The sequence below is a fragment of the Staurois parvus genome, unplaced genomic scaffold (assembly GCF_062004578.1).
Source record: "Staurois parvus isolate SC_StPar_1 unplaced genomic scaffold, SC_StPar_1.0 ptg000057l, whole genome shotgun sequence".
Lineage (NCBI taxonomy): Eukaryota > Metazoa > Chordata > Amphibia > Anura > Ranidae > Staurois > Staurois parvus.
The window spans coordinates 3,686,383-3,706,740 of NW_028317853.1; the positions used below are offsets into that span (position 1 = coordinate 3,686,383).

At 40.7% G+C, this 20,358-nt stretch overlaps 1 protein-coding gene across 5 annotated transcripts in view; it reads right to left on the minus strand.

Moving 5' to 3' along the window:
• Positions 1-20,358, minus strand: part of SAMD11 (sterile alpha motif domain containing 11) — a 233,920-nt gene that overhangs the window by 69,721 nt on the left and 143,841 nt on the right. For all 5 annotated transcript variants that reach the window (XM_089668419.1, XM_089668417.1, XM_089668418.1 and 2 more), the window contains exon 5: positions 15,662-15,774. In XM_089668419.1, coding sequence (XP_089524545.1) covers positions 15,662-15,774 — 113 coding nt within the window. The remainder of the gene's footprint in view (positions 1-15,661; positions 15,775-20,358) is intronic.

Below are 20,358 nucleotides of genomic sequence, written 5' to 3' on the forward strand. Positions count from 1 at the left end.
AACTAATTATAACAGCTAACTTCTTCCCAAAAGACAAATAGCACCATCAACTGCTACCCATGCCACAGCTGGTAAACACGCTTGGGAACAGCATTGCCACTTAGCAAGCTGTGAACAAAGCTCAGCAAAAAGCTCAGCAAAAAGTCCACGACTTGAGTCTTAATCACCAATGATACAAATGTATGTTTTCTTTTGCTAATCTCATTTAAGTCTTATCAGTCGTTCAAAATACTACATGAAAAGGGTTTTTTTTTAAGATATGACTATTAATATTATTATTATACAGTATTTATAAAGCGCCAATAGTTCACTCAGCGCTGTACATTACAAAGGGGGACAGAACATGTGACAGAACAATACCAATACAATGCAAAACATTAGGGGATCGAGGGCCCTGCTCTTTCGAGCTTACAATCTAGGAGACTATGAAATTCCACATCAGTTAGATTTACAGCTGCTTGTCATTGACATACTGAAGCAGATATGGCTAGATGAATGCAAAGCTATCAGTGTCCAGCCTTTCTCAACCAGGGTTCCTCCAGAGGTTGCTAGGGGTTCATTAGGCAGTCAGCAATTTTTGATTCTTAGATAAGCAACCACTGATACCAATGAGTTTTTAGCTATCCATAAGAGTGGAATTTTCCCTATGATCACAAATTTAAGGAGCATTCTTGTAACCTTCCTGTGATCATCATACCAAAGTACCAGGAGTTGTAGACATGGTAATTATTGTCAGGAGTTCCGAGACCGGGTCATTTCAAGGGAACTATAGGTAACTGCAAATATACCAGTGTCGTCTTTGGTGCTCAACTGTAATTATAGTAGCAAGGACTTCAGTTTGTATAAAAATGTAGACTGGCCTGTTGCAGTTTGCAGTGAAAGAAGGTTAAGGGGGGATATGATCTTCATGTATAATACATAAGGGGGGATATGATCTTCATGTATAATACATAAGGGGGGATATGATCTCCATGTATAATACATAAGGGGGATATGATCACCATGTATAATACATAAGGGGGGGGATATGATCTCCATGTATAATACATAAGGGGGGATATGATCTCCATGCATAATACATAAGGAGGATATGATCACCATGTATAATACATAAGGGGGGATATGGTCACCATGTATAATACATAAGGAGGATATGATCTCCATGTATAATACATAAGGGGGGATATGATCTCCATGTATAATACAGAAGGGGGGGATATGATCTCCATGTATAATACATAAGGGGGGATATGATCACCATGTATAATACATAAGGGGGGATATGATCACCATGTATAATACAGAAGGGGGGGGATATGATCTCCATGTATAATACATAGGGGGGATATGATCACCATGTATAATACATAAGGGGGGATATGATCTCCATGTATAATACATAAGGGGGGATATGATCTCCATGTATAATACATAAGGGGGGATATGATCTCCATGTATATTACATAAGGGGGGATATGATCTCCATGTATAATACATAAGGGGGGATATGATCTCCATGTATAATACATAAGGGGGGATATGATCTCCATGTATATTACATAAGGGGGGATATGATCTCCATGTATAATACATAAGGGGGGATATGATCTCCATGTATAATACATAAGGGGGGATATGATCTCCATGTATAATACATAAGGGGGGATATGATCTCCATGTATAATACATAAGGGGGGATATGATCTCCATGTATAATACATAAGGGGGGATATGATCTCCATGTATAATACATAAGGGGGGATATGATCTCCATGTATATTACATAAGGGGGGATATGATCTCCATGTATAATACATAAGGGGGGGATATGATCACCATGTATAATACATAAGGGGGGATATGATCTCCATGTATAATACATAAGGGGGGATATGATCTCCATGTATAATACATAAGGGGGGATATGATCTCCATGTATAATACATAAGGGGGGATATGATCTCCATGTATAATACAGAAGGGGGGGATATGATCTCCATGTATAATACATAAGGGGGGATATGATCACCATGTATAATACATAAGGGGGGATATGATCACCATGTATAATACAGAAGGGGGGGGATATGATCTCCATGTATAATACATAGGGGGGATATGATCACCATGTATAATACATAAGGGGGGATATGATCTCCATGTATAATACATAAGGGGGGATATGATCTCCATGTATAATACATAAGGGGGGATATGATCTCCATGTATATTACATAAGGGGGGATATGATCTCCATGTATAATACATAAGGGGGGATATGATCTCCATGTATAATACATAAGGGGGGATATGATCTCCATGTATAATACATAAGGGGGGATATGATCTCCATGTATAATACATAAGGGGGGATATGATCTCCATGTATATTACATAAGGGGGGATATGATCTCCATGTATAATACATAAGGGGGGGATATGATCACCATGTATAATACATAAGGGGGGATATGATCTCCATGTATAATACATAAGGGGGGATATGATCTCCATGTATAATACATAAGGGGGGATATGATCTCCATGTATAATACATAAGGGGGGATATGATCTCCATGTATAATACATAAGGGGGATATGATCACTATGTATAATACATAAGGGGGATATGATCTCCATGTATAATACATAAGGGGGGATGTGATCTCCATGTATAATACATAAGGGGGGATGTGATCTCCATGTATAATACATAAGGGGGGGATGTGATCTCCATGTATAATACATAAGGGGGGATAGAATCTCCATGTATAATACATAAGGGGGGATATGATCTCCATGTATAATACATAAGGGGGGATATGATCTCCATGTATAATACATAAGGGGGGGATGTGATCTCCATGTATAATACATAAGGGGGGATAGAATCTCCATGTATAATACATAAGGGGGGATATGATCTCCATGTATAATACATAAGGGGGGATATGATCTCCATGTATAATACATAAGGGGGATATGATCTCCATGTATAATACATAAGGGGGGATATGATCTCCATGTATAAATACATCAGTGGTTCATATAGTGAACTCGGTGTAGAGTTATTCACCCTGAGGTCATCACAGAGGACAAGGGGGCACTCTTTACGTCTGGAGGAAAAGAAATGTAATCTCCAAACACGGAAAGGTTTCTTCACAGTAAGAGCTGTGGAAATGTGGAATAGACTCCCTCAAGAGTTGGTTCTGGCCAGCTCAGTGGATTGGTTTAAAAAAGGCCTGGATTCTTTCTTAGATGCACATAATATAACTGGATACTAACATTCATAGGTAAAGTTGATCCAGGGAATATCCGATTGCCTCTTGGGGGATCAGGAAGGAATTTTTTTTCCCTGCAGGCGTAAATTGGATCATGCTTTGCTGGGCTTTTTTTTGCCTTCCTCTGGATCAACTGTGGGTATAGGATTATAACTTTTTTTTTTTTTAATTATTATTTGATGGTTGAACTGGATGGACGTTTGTCTTTTTTCAGCCAGACTAACTATGTAATGCCCAGTGTTCCATAGATCTTGACTTTGTTGGGGCTATTCACTACACTGTTTGGGGCTCTAGATTATGCCATCTTCTCTATTGGGAGAAGTGACAGCACCAAACAACAGTACTGCCCATACATATTTTAGTCATCCAGAAATCGATATGGTCTATTTATAAGAGTATGCCTTTCAGTCCAATGGGTGAAGGCTGATATAACACCCTATTTACAAGACCAATTTACAGATTTTCTGTGCTACTTGTATTGTTGGTAAAATGGCTTCTTGGTACAGGACTCTGTACTGTGTTACATAACTTTTATCAAAATATCCCAGTTTGTTGTTGGAGATGTGGCACATGCAAGGGTTCCGAGGTGAACATGTTTTGGTTTTGCCCAACACCATGGGCCCTCTGACTAAGTTCAAAACATATTGCAACAATTTATTAACTTTCCGCTACCAGAAGACCTTTCTATTTTTCTTCTAAACAACACCTCCATCCCCACTAAAATATATCAAAAATCCATTACCAGGAACCTTTTCAATGATGCCAAGCCCTGTATTCCCAGGAGAGAAAATGATCCTACCCACCCTTCACTGTCTATGTGGTTGTACAGAGTAGAGGAAATGCAGTGATTGGAAGATCTCTCTCATCTCAAAAAAACAAATATACTGTAAAATATGGCATAACTGGATTGATTTCACTTTTTTGGATGAAGGAGGACCTTTATGCATGCTAATTACTGAAACTTCCAGCTCTTTCCATCTGCCAGCCTGGGAGACACACATATTCTTCACTCTGCACCTGGGCTCCACCTCCATGCATCCTATCCCCTTCTATTTTTTGCCTTATTTTCTCCCTGAACCATTTATTCTCCTCAGCCCCTCCACTTTGACCCTTAACTTTTTTTCCGTCTCTCATCTCCTTTTCCCTTGAGAAACCATTAATCCTGAACCTACAGACTCTTAAGCCACATACGCACGATGAGAATATCGGACAAATGATTGTCTTTTTTTTTTTTTGCATGCTAGTCTCATATCGTAAATTAAGAGGTTACTAAACTTATGAAAATTCTTGTACAACAGAATAAAAACTCAGAAGTGATGTCATGTACTGTACTGAATTTTTATTGTATTTTTGGACAAAAACTGTACTGATTAAATGAAAATGGTATGATCTGGTATCATACAAGGAAAATATTTATGGTTGTCCCTTCGAATAATTTCGGACGAAAGCTGTGTACTAACAATCAGATTATCGTACGATCACTTCGAAAGCGGTATTTTTAATACGATTTACTGATCAGGCTTTACCCTGTCCAAACTGTAACACTAAAATCCAACTCAAACAATTGCACTCCGGATAATAGTGTTAACAATGAAACCTCAACAGTAAATGGGAAACCCCCTCTCAAGTGACATTGTTCAAAGTTCTTTGAGAACTGTAATAGAATGCCATACTTGTGATGCACTGAACTGTTTGGCTTGAGTATGGTATGTAGTTTTCCCATATCCCTAATTTGTGCACCCTGGATATGTGTAACATACTCATTTTCATTCTATGTACAATATTCTGATTCTCTATAAATAAAGAATTTACAAAAAATGGTTCGTTGAGAGTCAATATTTCTTTTACATAGCTGTAATAACGAATAGTTCAAGCTCTGAACAAATATTAAATACCTCACTGTTGGAGTGTCTAGCCCATTAGTACCCAAGCATTATAACTCAACAGCATCTGTCAAGATCTATAACATCAATGTTGAATGCAGGCATCCCTTGATGAAGTCTTCTACCTTTACTTTAAAAATAATAATAAAACTCTTCTATTATATGACACAAACCAGCAGTCCAATCTTTGGTTTATTTAGAGGTTTTCCACCTTCAGACAGAAAATGGAAAACCTGTCCACATGCTCCTGCTGGCAGCAGTTTCGTGGCTCAGCTGTTATAGCAAAGCTGCTAAACAGATCCAAGGGCAGCACAACTTGGAGCTACTTGACCTTCTTCAGCACAATGCAGGCCAGGCTCACATCCCACACTAAAAAAAAGCAGATTTTCAAAGATCGTGTTGCATTGCACTAGCACCTATCTATGCAATGGTAGCTTCAGCTGCTTGGCAATTGTCATGTTTTAGAGTGGGAAGGCATCCCCCAATCAACAGTGAGTGTCCACAAGTGAACAGTGGATGACATCTCTAATGAATCTAAATACCCAACTCTTAAGCCTTTTATATAGACTGCTTGCTTTTGTACAGAAACAGAAATAATATATTTAGTGCTTTTTTTAAGAGATAACCTAAAAAAACACATTCTAAAAAATTTACTTCCATATAACTGTACACCTAAACGATCCTCTTTCCTTTCTATCTACCCAGTCCAACTGGTTTTTTTTCTCTCTCTAATGAACCTGTAAGATTTGTATTCGCATTGTATATTCATTAAAATGCATAAGCAATATTGAACGCACACATTTATGAAACCTGACCAACGTCTTACATGATGAGCCACTATTATTGCCCAGTGTTTATAAGATGCCACACCATATCCATTCTAGAAGGTGGTTATTATAATCCTGTACCCTAGAAGATAATAAAGGACATCAAGCAAATCCTGAATTAAAGCCATCTTGGTATTATCTATAGTCACAGATGCTTAAGTCTTTTTAAGAACTAACTGCCTTATCCATCTTCTGCTACCTCTGACAGGAGTGCACAATCTTTTACAAACAGTGCTTAGTCTGTGTGAAAGTCCTCTGGGTCCCACTATGCCATTGTTCAGGAATCCCCAACAATATAGAGTTTCCACTAAAATCCATGAATGAATGGTATATCTGATAATCTGACCTCCCAAAAAATGTAAGGCCCCTCATGTTCTATGGCCTATGAGCCCTGGTTCACACTAGATCCAACTTTGAAATTGATTTTAAAGTTGTGTGTCAGTGCATCTTCAGGTGCGACTTGGCAGACATCATAGACAGGTGTCTAAGCAAGTCTCACCTGAAATCTCAAAAAATAAAAAGCAGGAACTACTTTCAAAACCAGTGTGACTCCACATGACATGTCGCACCGGCGTGAACCAGGGCTTAATGATTACAACTTGTAGAAACTTTCAGTGCATATAGATGTGTGCAGTAAATATTGGCAAATGTAATTAATTTAAGATGGTGTCTTAAAACTTAGTACTTTCAGGCTAATGGGTCAAATGATAATATTTTGGTAAGAACTGCAGTTTGAGCAAATTATATAAATACCATAGACCTCCAGATGTAAGAAATTACCATTCTTTACTTAAAACATTTTGCCATCGTCTGTTTTATTGCTTTTGGTCTATTTGGTCCTGATAAAGCCCTAATTTAAATATCTCATTGACTGAACCCTTAGAATCCACTATTTGTTCCTATATACACACAGCATATACCATAACTTTATATAAATTCAGAAAAATGTCAAGGGAAACTGGGATTCAGATACTGGGACCAATCTAGTACCTACACGTTTTGTTACCTTTGGTTCTACTGCTTTTGCCCCACTAAATCATTAGAGCCCTAGGTAACTTGAATACATCATTGACTGAATTTTAGTGGTAAGTTCTATTGGATTCTATAAGATCACATTACCTAAAATGACAACTATGAATATTTATGCTGAAATTATTTGAATACAAACTTGTTGGAGAAGGGGGGATTCTAACTAATCTGATACTTGTGCTGCAGAATCCTCCAGGTGCCTATATCCCAGATCTGTTGCTCTGTGGAGTACTCCAAAATCTCCAACTAGCAGAGTATTTTTCTCTGTCAACTGTGGTCACTAGCTCTTGTCCACCCCTTTCATCGCATTATCAGCCCATCTCTATGATGGGTATTGTTTTTCCAGTGGTGGCATTGGGTAGTTCTTCGGTGTTTACAGAGAGAAATGCTTCCTACCATTTGGAGATGCAAGGTGCTCAGCAGAAAAGCCATACAGGCAGCTAGAAGTACTAGCAGTACAAATTTAGTACCAGTAAAACCAACACAAGATCATTCTAAAGAACAATTTGGTAGTTCTATCTTCTCTATAAGCAGCATAGGTGCCAGAAAGATGAGTCCAGAATTAAATAAATGTTTAATTTCAAGGTGGTCAATCCTGTTCACCATCATGTTATAGCTAAACTAGTTTGAACCAGGTATAATCCATAAATAAAAAGCTCCTAAAAAAAAAAATTCTTGTTTTACAAGACCAAAGTTCCTCCTTAAAGTCATCAGAAAGCAAGCTCATGGCAGCAGAAAACACTCTTTCCTCCTCAGTACTCCCAGGATTCATTGTGTGTAATGCTGTATAATAAGAAATATATGAAAAGACACTCTACATTCCAGAGCTCCTCATATTTGGGGTGATTCCTATTCATCTGTAGTATGTATTTTTTTCTCTCTCCCTCTTTCTGACTGGGGCATTACCAATCATATTCAAACCTCCAATACAAGTTTGTGTTTGACTAGTGTGTTGGCAGGTGTAAGTGCCCTTTATTGTTACCCTTCCTTTGGGGATGAAGTGGGTGAAGTTAGTGCCCCTTTATATGATAGCTGTGGATGGGGCCCAGGGAGTTGGGGAATGGGAGCAGGACACCCCTGATCTGAAAGATATAGTGCTGTGCTGCGAGGAGAGAAAGAGCCCTCTGCAGTGCTGAATTGCCAGGGTGACCAGAGAAGGACACATGGGGAAAGATGGAGAAACCTTGCCACCCCTGAATTTTGTCTAGCAGGTCCTGTGGCTTGGTTTGGGATGGCTTTGGAACCCAAGTGAGGAGCACCCTAGGTATGTGAAGGAAACACCCAAGTGTGACCCACCTGTGAAAGAGACTGTAACATCTAGGAAGATGGCTGAAACGGTACATTGGGACTGTACAGAGTGTTTTGCACTAAGACTTTTGTCAGGAAGTCGTGTAATGGAGTTAAAGCATTCCACACTGGAGATTGCTGTCAGAATGTCATGTTATTTAATGTTGTAGCTGAGTTATGCAGTAAAATGTTAAAAAGCGTCAGGCCAGGACACAATATGGAGGAGTCTCTCCAAGACAACAGGTAGGTGACTATATGCAAGGAGAAGTGGGTCAGGTCCGCAGTCAACATGGAAGTAACCGCCATCCAATGGGGAAACCGAGAAACCCTTAGGGCCAGTTCACACTACAAAAATGCATTGCGGATGCATTCCGGATATGTTTTTCCTTGCAGTTCACACCACACGCAGTTCCGGTGCAGTTTGCTATGTTCCAGTATGGTTCTGTACAGAAAAAATACAGTATGTTCTACTTTTTTTTCTGCACCAGAAACTGACTGGAACTGACTGCACTGGTGTGATCTTGGACCATTGGAATACATGGAAAATACTGTGCATGCATTTTTGATGCAGAAAAAAAGCGCACTGAACTGCACCTAGTGTGAACTAGCCCTTACAAGTGGCCTTCAGAAACCTTTTGAAGTGACACTTTGAGTTCTGCTAATACTGGCTCCACACTTGTTCAATCAGTATATTTGTTCTAGGTTAGTGACTTACCAGGTACTGAAGCCAGAGACAGCCAGGAAACTAGCTTTTTGAGACAGAGCAGCAGCCCATTTATTTTTCTCTTGGCATGCTTGAGAGTCTTCAATCAGAGCATTGAGAGATTCAAATAAAGTGTAAGCTCTGCAGAACCGATAAGGAGTGTCAGCGATTTGGCTTTGTTCTTTTTAGCTGTGTCGGTGGTAAATAAATAATATCAGCCAGTCCCTGGCATCTGAATAGGAAGGGGATACACATCTCAATCACCCTCCGGCTCTCATACTGGCTCCAAGACAGATCAATATAGCAATTAGATGTTATCAGCTTGTGCTGCTTCTCTTGCTTCCCTCTGGCCTTGCTCCCTTCCCCCACTAAAAACTCACAGCTTTCATGGCCGCTCCATACAGCCCTAATGTCACACGGATATCTGGGTTTAAGACCTCTGCGCGACTTTGTGAAGCTATCCGGAGAGAACCGATATAAGGAAAATAAAAATAAAATGCAGAGCATGCTTGAACTCCCACATCCAGACTGTCAGCATCTGAACGATTCCTGCATGTTAACCTATACAGTGGCAGTTGCCAACAAATTAAGTGGAAAACTAGAAAAGCAACACAGCAATTTTAAAAGGCTTCCACACAACTATATGAAAATAAAATACACTATATTGACAAAAAAAAAATAATCTTTTTTTCCCAGTAACAGATCTTGCTTTTCAGTTGAGATGTCACGCCATAGGTCCTCTGTGCAGACTGAAAGGATTTGGCATAGGTCACATTTAAGACCAATAAATATCTAAATGTATGGGGGTCTCACAAATTAAAGTGGAACTAAAAGGCAGGTTTAATTCCAGAAGAGGCATGGAAGGTCTCTTCTGCAATAAAATACACCTACCTACCTGCCTGCTTGTTGTTTTCTCTAGAGCGTAAACTGAGCTGCACATGCTCAGCTCAGCTTACGTCACCGACAACATACCTGTGTTGCGAGATGACTGACTCCTGCACATACACAGAATTAACGTCATCCTGCCGAAGATCTGCAACAGCCAAAGATCAGCATCCAGTAGAAGATGCTGGTGCCATAGAGGGATGGGGACCATAGAGCAGAGCTCAAACTGGGTGAAGGAGAAGCAACATAGAGAGTCAATCAGGTGTACTGAAGTGCAAGAACATGCTAATAGAAGGAGAGAGCAGAGTGACAGACAGATAAGCGCATTCATCTGCCGCTTTTCATTTTACTTTAACGCCACAGCTTAGGGAAAGGAAGACCCATAACTGTTACCGAACTGCAGCAGCTAAAAGTCTAGGCATAGTTAGCTTACAGTAGATTTGTGTAAATTTCAGGACTGAATGGACAGACAGTCGAGGCAGATAAAAAAGCATTTGCCTAGGATTCAGATGTAAGGTTAGAAGCAGGCTTGGGTTATGGGCTAAGGTCAGGTTATCTGTTAACTTCCAGGTTTAATTAGAAGTTAAATTTAAACATAAGGGAACGAAAGCATCAAATTTATGGAAAGTTAAGTGAAAGGATGGAGGTCAATGTGGTAGTTATTTGTCAGGATCACATTAAGGAACAAAGGGATAGGTGTTACATGCGGTGTGGCTGCATGCACAATTTTATTGACAAACCCTACTCCAAGAACATGGAAATTGTGAGGCAGAATACAGAATACAGATTCCCAATGGAAGGACTTTAGACCAATATATTTAGCTACGGCAATACTTAACTTAAACCAGGGGCAACAGAAAGAATATCATCTTTTCCTCCAGGTCACCAACCCGGGAGCCACAGTTAAAATAGGAGAGGTAAGGAGGCTCATAGGAAGAATGAAGGACGATGAGGAAAGGGGGGGAAAGGGAGCGGAGGAGGTAAGGGACGGTTAGAGGATGGGAACCATAGGGAGGGGGGGACTTAAGGTGCTATAGAGGAGCACATAGCTGTGTATGTATCTGGAACTCAGTCAGAGTCTAAATCACCTCCCCAGAAATCTATCCAGGCCACCCAGATCTTACCGAATTTCCTAGGGCAATTACGACTGGTGTAGGTAAGTTTATACAGAGGTAATACCATATTAATAGTTCCACGCCAAGAGTCGGAGGCATAGGGAATTTCCACTTAAGGAGGATTTCCCTCCTGGCATAGAAGGAGGCAAAGAATACAAATAGTTTATCACAGCAATCAAATTCAGCTCCGTCCAAGACTTCTAAAAGCAACACCTTGGGGTCTAGGGGAAAAGTAACATTATTTCCCAAGTTTAAGGCAGGTCCAAACCATGTGATAGAAGTTCCCTTCAGCCTGCTGACATTGGGTACAGAGAGGACTGACTGAGGTATATATACCCGCCAAGCGAACAGGAGTAAAGTAGGCTCTGTGGAGAAATTTAACTTGAATAAACCTATCCTTGGCCAAGATCATGTTAGTGACATAATGGGGTTGATTTACTAAAGGCAAATAGGCTGTGCACTGCAAGAGCAGTTGCTCTAGATCTGAGCGGAACATGCAAGGAAAAAAAAAACAGCATTTTGCTTGCACATGATTAGATGAAAGAAATCAGCAGAGCTTCGCCTCTTTGCAGAGCTTCTTCTCAGATCTAAAGCAACTGTACTTGCAGTGCACAGTATATTTACGTTTAGTAAATCAACCCCAATGAGTACTACACACCTCCCAGTCTTCCTCGGTTAATTCAGGCATGTCTACTTGCCACTTAACCACTTGCCTACCAGGCACTTATACCCCCTTATTTACCAGGCCAATTTTCAGCTTTCAGCGCTGCCGCACTTTGATTGACAATTGCGTGGTCATGCAACATTGTACCCATATGAAATTTTGATCAATTTTTTCTCACAAATAGAGCTTTCTTTTGGTGGTATTTAATCGCCACTGGGCGCTTTACTTTTTGCGCTATAAATAAAAAAGGTGCAAAAAATTTGAAAAAAAAAAAAGTTTCTTTGTTTCTATTATAAAATTTTTCAAACAGGTAATTTTTCTCCTTCACTGATGTGCGTTGATGAGGCAGCACTGATGGGCACTGATAGGCAGCACTAAAGGGCACTGATAGGCAGTACTAATGAGGTGGCACGGATAGGCGGCACTGATAGAGAGCACTAATGAGGTGTCACGGATAGGCGGCACTAATATGCAGCACTGATAGACGGCACTGATAGGTGACACTGATGATGGGTACTGATAGACGGCACTGACTGGCATCACTGCTGGGCACTGACTGGCGGCACTGACTGGCACAACCGCTGGGCACTGGTGGGTGGCACTGGTGGGTGGGCACAGGTGCGTGGCACTGGTGGGCACAGGTGAGTGGCACTGGTGGGCACAGGTGGGTGGGCACAGGTGGGTGGCACTGCTGGGCACAGGTAGGTGGCACTTCTGGGCACAGGTGTGTGACACTGCAGAGTGGCACAGGTGGATGCACTGCTGGGCACAGGTGGGTGATCTGCTGGGCACAAGTGGGCGGAGTTAGTGGGCGCTCTGCTGGGTGCACTGCTGGGCACAGGTGGGCGGAACTTGCGGGTGGCACTGCTGGGCACTGATCATCAGTGCCCTGATGATCGGTGCCGATCCTCGCTCTGACAACTGCTGGTTCTCGGCAGTACTTTCCTCACGATCTGACAGCGTGAGGAAAGTGCAGCCGAGAACCGGCACTTGCATTTCCCTCTGATCAGCGTGTCATTGGACACCGCTGATCAGGTGGTAAAAGGCCACTGTGATTGGCCTTTTACCACATCATGTGATCAGCTGTGTCCGTAGGACACAGCGATCATGGAGATCGCCGGGTGGAGCGCGTTCTGGGGGGACGTCATATGACGTCCACTCAGAACTGGCCGGCCGCAGTGCAGCCGTCATTCGGCTATCTGCGGTCGGCTACTAGTTAATGAACGGCTTAGTCAGTCTCAGCGAATGAGCCACTGAAAGGTGAAGGTAGATTGAGGGCAGAGGCCTCCCCATTGCCCTAGAGGTCATGAGAGGCTCCAGAGGATCAGACTCAAGAGTAATGTCAGTTGGGAATTGCGTATGTACCACATGTCTAAGTTGCAGGTAGCGAAAGAACATTCAATTAGGCAGGTGAAATTCAGCTTGACGTTCTGCAAAACTGTGTAGCTTCTAATTAGACAGGATATGTTCGAGTCCCACAGGTGGGGATCGGGCAACATAGCTAGGTGGGGCAGGGTAGGATTGGCCCACTGGGGAGTATGAGGAGAAAATGTGTTTGCCTTTAGTTATAGTGTAATGACTCTTTTCTAAAAGCAGCAACTAGGCTTTAGTTTTTATTTCTTGTTTTGTTTTAATAAATACAGTGCTCTTACAAAAAAATAGTGCTGAATTTACTGTATAAGGACAGAGATGTTAAAGTGACATTAAATCAAATCCATATTCTCAAAAAAATAATCCATATGCATCCACCATTTAATGGCCCTGTAATCTATTTTTCATGATATTGTTTCTTACTGTGCTTTTCTGCCTTTTTATATCCTGCATGAGCTCCCGAACCTCTCCTTTTCCCACTCACTTCCGTGTGTTTGGAACAACCAGCATACACTATTGCAATCATGTGCACTACTCTATGCACAATACACATCCGGTAGTCGATAATTCATAGACCCTAGTCCATCTTAGGAACGAGCAAGAGAGGGTGGCTACATTCTTACATACAGTAAGACTTTGGAGAAAGAACGTAGCCACCTTTCTAACAGGAAATTAGATCACCCTGACAAAAAAAGGGATTTGGAGATCTGGAGGCGGCTGGGAGCAATAGAAGGTACTTTCTGAGTTAAGAATTCATACTGGAATAGAATTTTTTTAAACCAGAATTATTGTCACTTTAAAACCATATAAAGCTGTAGATAAAGGTGTATTAGGCTGGAACCTAAAGACATATATTGTGATAACATCCATTCTAAAACCATAATTTAGCTAGGACACCTTACCTGACCATTTCACCTGAGCAATGAGCAATATTGACAAATGTACAGATAATATCAGCAGCAGTGTGCACCTGAAGCAGCTTGTACTGGGAGGTGGAGGGAATGGTTAATATTCAGTCAGTCTGTGTATTAATTACATCAATCACACAGAAGCTGCTGCCTCAGCAGTTTAAATGAGGTCAAGCTGCCTTGACACCAGGATAGAGATGTGAGATCCTACAAAGTGGGGTTCCTAAACAAACTAAGATCTGACCGTGGCTTTGGTTATAGGATGACTTGGGGAATGGGGTGAATATGTCTACCCACTGGGCATGCAGAGATTATCTGTGCACAATGATGAGCTATTGTTTACATTCCATTATCCTTATGACTTTGTACAGAACACCTTCTTCCTACATTTGTGTAGGAGGGAATTTCCCTCACTTTGGAGAGATTATTTCTTACTTTCCATTATGTCTACAGGACAGTTAAGGGAAATCTGCCCAATGAAACACCGTTTTTTAAAAGGTGGTTGTTTAAACATTCCCTACCTACCCAGAATTTAAAAAGATGTTAACTAATAAACTTTGGCCACATTTACACCTGCGCATTAAGTTAATGTGTGTGTTTTTTTGAACAGCATAGGATAGCCCATTCACCTAAATGGGCTGCCCTACATGTAACAAGTGTAGCAAAGTATTTCATGGAGCATTACACTGCATTCGGGTTTACGTGTTTTTTACTGGGCGTTTAGCCACATTTGGGGTGCCATTAACAATTAATGGCACCACAAGCAAGAAGCATGTTTTTTAAGTGCAGATGTGAATGGAGCCTTAATGTTTTACAGCCTATATACTGTTAGTATAATAAATAATAATAGTAAATAAGGACATAACATTCACTATCCTGTCACCCTGCTATGCTTGTATTCTATATGATCCTACATTATATTATACTGCCGACCCAAGATATGATTTGGCCTTTTCATCCCATAGGAAACACACTGCACCACCCTAATCCAGCACATCACACTACAGGTAGTATCAAGGAATCTTGATCAGACCATAAGAACGACTTCAAAGCATAAGTAAACATTTCTTGCACCCATGCCTGCCTTTTGCTGCATTAGATCCTGGTTAGTCAATCACTACCACTACAGCATTATACCCAGCCTCGTAAAGTTGCAGAATATAATTCTGAACCCCTGCCAACCACAAATGCACAGCTCTTGAACTTGTACATTTGGAGTTAGTTAAACTGATAAAAACAAGAGTTAAAGTGGCGCTCCACTCAAAATGTAAAGATTGGCTGACAAGGTACATATAGAAATGTTAACTGTGTCTATATAGTGATAAAATCACTACTGTGTACTATGCATGTTGTATTTGCTAAAGAGGTTGCTGTACCTGAGAATCTGCAGTGCATGGATATCCCTGCTTTTTTCATTCTGTAGATCTACGCTTCCTCCACATGTACTGCAGCTCTGATATGAGGAAGCAAAGCTCTACTATGGCTGCCCCCACACAGAGACATAAGGTATAGTAAATCAGTAATGTGGAAAAGATTAGCTGCAGGAAGACCACTGGCAATGCAGCCAATCTCTAACATTTAGCATACACTAGACTTGTAACTACAATCTGAATCTGGAATCTCAGTGCTTTTACCAACACTGACTGTTACAAATACTAAATGCAAGAGCTTTGGAGTAAGGAAGCTGTCCCAGGCAGGGAACCCTTACCTGTTGATGTAAAGCTGAGCTGATGACTGCTTCTCTTACTCTGATTCTCGGGCATTACGAGTTGGTGGCTCTGATGAAGGCTAGAGATAATGCTGGATAGATCGCTGTCACGGCTGCAATGAAAGAAGGAAAAATTAAGAATCATGGTCTTAATTTATTCCATGTAGGAGACATATATTCGTATATGTGAAACTTTGAATGGATATATCATTAGTACAATCAAGTCTTTGAACAGAAAGTTGCCATGTTTGTATCATAAACAGATGACACTTATGTTGTCATATATATGTTAGTATATATACTGGTCAAGAAAACATCTATAGGCTTCTGAACGATTAAAACTAACAAGGACTGGCATTGCGGAACATAATATGGATATCTCATAAAAGGTATTCCCTAACCATTGCAAAACTACAGTATATGACTCGGTCACACATAAAAGTATTCAATTTAAATTGAGCTCAAAAGCAATTGGTTAGGAATGATAAATGAAGGCAGAACATCAGCAATTTAATTTTTTTTCTTTGTGTACGGAATGTGCAAAATTTTGAATGTTTTCACTTGTTTGTGTGGGTTTTATGCTCTATGTTCCTCCAACTAGACACAAGGATAATATATATAAGCTATCATCTCCCCACCATCAGAATACAATAGCCCAGCGACTGCATCATCTATGGGCTGCTTAAGGCTGGCCATACACCATACAATTTTCTGTCCAATTTCTGCCCAATTTTCTTTAGATTTACCTTCAACTGTGTAGTGCAAGGGCCTGCCTAATTGGATACAACTGAAAGTGTTGTTTAGGTTTGACCTCATATTATATGGTTCTCTGTAAATCTAAACCAATTCTCTAAAGAAAATTGTATAGTGTATGGCCAGCCTAAGACAGTAATTGTACAACTTCTGCAGAGTCATTAGACTGTCACTATAGCTGGACCTGGCATGACTGCAACACCACCTTCTATAAAACAGTAGCATATGCTACTGATATATAAATGACCAAAATAAATACATAAATAGTATTATGGTTGCTGCCTGAATGTATGCCTTACTCTGAATGTGTGACAGAAATCCCAATAATAAAGCTTCCAGGCTATTTTATCTATAAATTATGATTTTCTAATTAAGCATTTGGCTCGATAAGGCAGAGTTTCTCAACCTTTGTTCAGTCAAGGCACCCTTTAAAAACTCAATCTAAGAGCATCCCATTCTAAAATGTAAAAAATAAAAATAATCTTTTTACATAGCGCAGCAGCATCCACAGATGTAAAACACCCTACATTAAAGGTGATTTACTGAATGACTGCTCATTTCCCTTCGTACACTGGTTACTGACTAGTGTTCTAGTGCTTTTCTTCCCCTCAGTTTCTCTCCATCACTTGGATAAAATCACCCCAGTGCTGATGGAGAGGGGCAGGGGAGGGGCAAACAAGGATGCTGTGTAGGCGCCCGATGTCCTCCTTATTAACCAAAGACATTGTAAGTGTTCAGGACGCTGTCAGCTGGCCCAAGGTTATAATGATGCATGATGATTATAATGGTGCATAATGAAAACCTGAGGCTTTGTGCAACAAAAAGGCAGGCATGACCCACCCACTGGCTTGTTCACAATTTTTGGGAAAATTGGAGCAATTTTAAGGTATTTTGCCAAGGCAACCCTGAAGACACCCCAGGGTGCCACAGCATCCTGGTTGAAAAAGGCAGCAATAAGGCATGCTGAGGTTTACCACAGTTAAACTTTCATTTATATCAAATTTGTAAGATGAAGGTGTGCTTCCTTTAATGTAGATATATATTTTGATTGATGTCTAATATATATATATATACACACACACACACACTGTATACACATCGGTACACAAAGTTACAGTACGGACTCTATAAGGACATATACTGACAGACTAACCTCTAGCATTGTCACTGCTATTTAAACATACATGGCATATTATATTAATACGCTGTTGCACCCATTATGGATGCCTATTAAATGATGGATATATGCTGACACAATGTGGTGGTATCTGCTGTCATTTAAAGCTCCTCCCTGCCACATGTGCACAGCCCAAACCTCGTAATCCCAGCATGGTTGAAGATGGGAAGTAAATTTAATGAGCACCAATTAAAACCAGCAACGAACAACTTCTGCCTATTGCTCTGAGATCACTGGACTGAGAGTGCTAAATCATTATTATTTCTATGGGGTTATCATGCATGACAAGGAGAATCATTCCCCTTCCAATAATAACACATCAAATATTTCATGGTAAGGGGCGCAGGAAGCAGCGTATCATCCCCTTCGTACTTTGAAGTCCTGAATGCTTTTCTAGCTGCCAAGTGTTTATGGTAAAATGCTCAACAATCTTCTACAACAGATAAGTGAACTGAGCCTACAAGAGCAACATGCTGATGGTTGTGGAAGAACAAAATTGTTCAAACTCTGTGTCAGGTATGTTGAACTAAGATTAGTCTTGCATGTGCAAAGCTAGATCAGTCTTACTGCCTTTTACAGTATAACATAAGCAAACCAATTGTAATGATGTATTATTAAGACACATTGATAAAAATATATTTTGAGTTTTCATGGGAAGCTTCCAAGCTGCTGCACTCCTCTCTGACGTCCATCTTCATCCCAGTTGGCTGAAGTGGCTGAAGTTGAACAAAGGCTTCATTGCCCAAGAACTAGTATGGAGCTGGGGAGGATGGAATTTGGTTGTTTCCATTGCAGGTCTGTCAGGCAAATACAGAGACGACAATTCCCGTAAAGCTGATTTGAGCAAATCTGAGGATCTGATATAGGCAGCAAGCAATCAAAAAAGAACTTCTTTACAGTGAAGTCTGTAGCGCTAAGGAAAATAATAATTCTTCCAGCCAACTAGAAATATATGTCATTCAAAACTCTAAGGTTGCTAAAATCTTTAGCAATAATAATTAGCAGAATTACTGAAAAAAAAATCTTAATTATACAAAAATATTGAACATTTGCTATATAGTAGAAAATATGTAAAGTGAAAGATACATTTTTGTCTCTAAAACACACTGTTTGGAAGTTAGGAGGGCAGGCCAAGAAGCTTTTGCTGAAATATATGGTCCTGAGAATTTCACTTTGGTCTACTGCCCTAAGCTAATGATTGTTAAATGAAATATTTGAAACAACAAAATATATAATGCTAACAATACACCCCTTGCATGGCACAGTGTTACTCACATGATCTGAGACCCCCATCTTTGTCTTGGCACAACACAGCACATGGTCTGCATGGAGTGCGTGAGATGAAAATGAACTGGATTGAGTATAGAACTGTTCTTAGGTCCCCCAGAACATGGGCCTTTTGAGCTACACCACAGTCTGACAGCGCCCTTTAAATCACCTATCCCCCTGCTAAGCCCCCACCATTTGGCACATAGAATCCCTCCAGCACCATGGCCAGCGGCCCCCAACAGTGTGGCTGAAAAAGGGCTTATCTGCACATAAGACCCCTGAAGTAATTGGATCAGGCTGTCTCCACATCATCTCTTTTGGCTAGTCTGGCTATAGATTTCTGGGGGATAAAATAACTTTAATGGCTTGATTGCTTCCTTTTCTCACCCCACCCCCATCACACACCTGCTTTTTTATAACAAGCATCCACACATATCCTCCTTTTAAAGAACACCCATGCCAAATGTGCCCATATCTAGACTAATAGGAGCAAGGGGGGGACAGGCAGTGCCCAGCACTTTAATCCCCCTTGGGTGTGATCCTCTCCCAGCGCTGCCAGAGTACACTGTATTATGTAAATATTGCTGGTTTGTAAGCAGTTTATGAGGTGATTACCAGTTCTGTGTGTGTTTAATCTCACGGATCGCAGAGGGGAAGACTGGTACAGAGGACAAACGGAGATTAATGTTACCTTCAGCACATGGATTCAGGGGAGGAGGGGAGACTGCAATGTATCCTTATGGGATGTGTAAGCGAGAGCCTGCACAAATAGAGTTATTACTGGCCTGTATAACTGCCAGGCACGCTCTACTAAAACTTAATTGCTGGCTTCTGTGGCTGGGACTGATCATGTCCAACACACATTTACACAGGGCTCTCTAGGCCAATCTCTCATATAGGAAGCCATACAGCTAAATATGAAAGCCATGCCACTGGTAAACATTGGGCTAAACTCAGTTTAGGCTTAAGTACATACAGTGGGGCAAAAAAGTATTTAGTCAGCCACCAATTGTGCAAGTTCTCCCACTTAAAAAGATGAGAGAGGCCTGTAATTGGCATCATAGGTAGACCTCAACTATTAGAGACAAAATGAGAAAAAAAATCCAGACAATCACATTGGCTGATTTGGAAAGAATTTATTTGCAAATTATGGTGGAAAATAAGTATTTGGTCACCTACAAACAAGCAAGATTTCTGGCTCTCACAGACCTGTACCTTCTTCTTTAAGAGGCTCCTCTGTCCTGCACTCATTACCTGTATCAATGGCACCTGTTTGAACTTGTTATCAGTATAAAAGACACCTGTCTACAACCTCAAACAGTCACACTCCAAACTCCACTATGGTGAAGACCAAAGAGCTGTCGAAGGACACCGGAAACAAAATTGTAGACCTGCACCAGGCTGGGAAGACTGAATCTGCAATAGGCAAATCAACTGTGGGAGCAATAATTAGAAAATGGAAGACATACAAGACCACTGATAATCTCCCTCGATCTGG